This window comes from Nicotiana tomentosiformis, chromosome 1, assembly GCF_000390325.3.
Source record: "Nicotiana tomentosiformis chromosome 1, ASM39032v3, whole genome shotgun sequence".
NCBI lineage: Eukaryota > Viridiplantae > Streptophyta > Magnoliopsida > Solanales > Solanaceae > Nicotiana > Nicotiana tomentosiformis.
The window spans coordinates 136,329,398-136,331,103 of NC_090812.1; the positions used below are offsets into that span (position 1 = coordinate 136,329,398).

A 1,706-nucleotide genomic window follows, 5' to 3' on the forward strand; every position below is an offset into this window, starting at 1 on the left:
TCCCCTACTCTAAGAACTCTTTCTCACTCTAAGAATATCAGGAATATGCTCAAAAATGTACTATGGCATGTGTTTTAACGAAATAGATTCGGGTTTAAAAACCCCAAATATGAAGCTTCGGAACTGGGTTTGCAGTCGCATATGTGACTGCATAATGGATATGCGGTCTGCATATCGTCCGCATAATCTGCTGCGTAGATATGCTGCCTGCAGACCTTTTATGCGGTCGCATAATGCGCCGCAGAACCTCCCTCCGCAAAAGTCCAAGGCTGATTATGTGATCAAAGTGCGGCCCGCGAAACAGCTGTGCGGTCGCATAACTAGCCGCGGAATTGACATAAAAAATGGCCCAAATAACTACTTCACTCTGCGGCCATTCTGCGGCCCGCAGAGTGATTATGCGGCCGCATAATGGGCCGTAAAAATGATTATTTATGCAAAATCTTTTCCTTCAACTCCCCAGCGCACTGTTCAATCCAAAAAGTTCCAACCTCTACGCCTACCCCGGCATCAAGGAACCCCATTTATTAGGAAATATTTCACAGGGCCTTACATCCTCCCCCACTTAAGATCATCTATCCTCAAATGAGGGTCAAGGTTCACTATTAGCATCTTATGCAACTCTGTTTTCATACCACACACCAGTAGCCCCAAATTTGACTAACTCCCTAAATTTCCAAAACTTTCGCTAGAGTTTCCCCTATAACTAGCCCTATCCACCTATCAGAGAGCCCCAGAAACACATCCTCAAAACATGCGTATAATCCAATGATGCAATATAACACATAACAACACCTATTGTGGCCTCATGAACAAAATATTTACAAAGAAGCACTTTTACACTAACTGAATGAGTGATACAAGAATCCATAACACTTTCACGGAGGCAATCTCTTTATTTCTCAACATTCAAACTTGCCGATCAATAATTGAAACTAGAATTTCTTCATATGACAGTTCTTCATTAACTTCAATGGTCTCAACATGCACAATAGCTGACGGATCTCCAACTACCTTCTTCAACATAGACACATGGAATACCGGGTGCACTAATGACATCTCAGGTGCTTGCTCAAGCTTGTATGATACCTCACCAACCCTCTGAATGATTTTGTATGGCCCGACATACCTCGGACTCAATTTCCCTTTCCTTCCAAACCGCATGATACCATTCATGGGGCAAACCTTCAAGAATACCCAGTAATATTCTTTGGACTCTATATCTCTGCGAAGAACATCCGAATAGGATTTCTGAATACTCTGAGCAGTATTCAACTGCTCCTTGATGATTTTAACTTTTTCCATAGCCTGATGCACAAGGTCTGGTCCTATCAGTTCAGCTTCCCCAATCTCGAATCACCCAATAAGAGATCTACATCTCCTTCCATATAACGCCACAAAATGGTGCCATCCGAATACTAGCATGGAAGCTGTTGTTGTAAGCAAATTCTATGAGTGGCAAATGATCATCCCTGCTACCCTTGAAGTCAAGGACACAAGCACGCAACATATCCTCAAGTGTCTGAATAGTACGCTCTACCTGCCTGTCGGTCTATGGATGGAAGGCTATACTACGATTCACCAAGGTACCCAAACCTTGCTAAAATGTCTTCCAAAAATTTTTCGTGAACTGAGCCCCTCGATAGGAAATGATAGAAACTGGAGTGCCATGCAGCCTGACTATTTCCTTTATATATCACTGAGCA

The 1,706-nt window shown here is 42.8% G+C and overlaps 1 protein-coding gene across 1 annotated transcript; it reads right to left on the minus strand.

The window, feature by feature from the left end:
• Positions 1–909: 909 nt before the first annotated feature.
• Positions 910–1,305, minus strand: LOC138910286 (uncharacterized). The gene has a single exon (XM_070201518.1). It carries the CDS (start codon positions 1,303–1,305, stop codon positions 910–912), a length of 396 nt encoding a protein of 131 aa, XP_070057619.1.
• Between the last annotated feature and the right edge of the window lie 401 nt (positions 1,306–1,706).

Bases quoted from the DNA above. Each gene is read 5' to 3' on its own strand.
- LOC138910286 (XM_070201518.1), bottom strand. From the start codon at position 1,305: ATGGAAAAAGTTAAAATCATCAAGGAGCAGTTGAATACTGCTCAGAGT.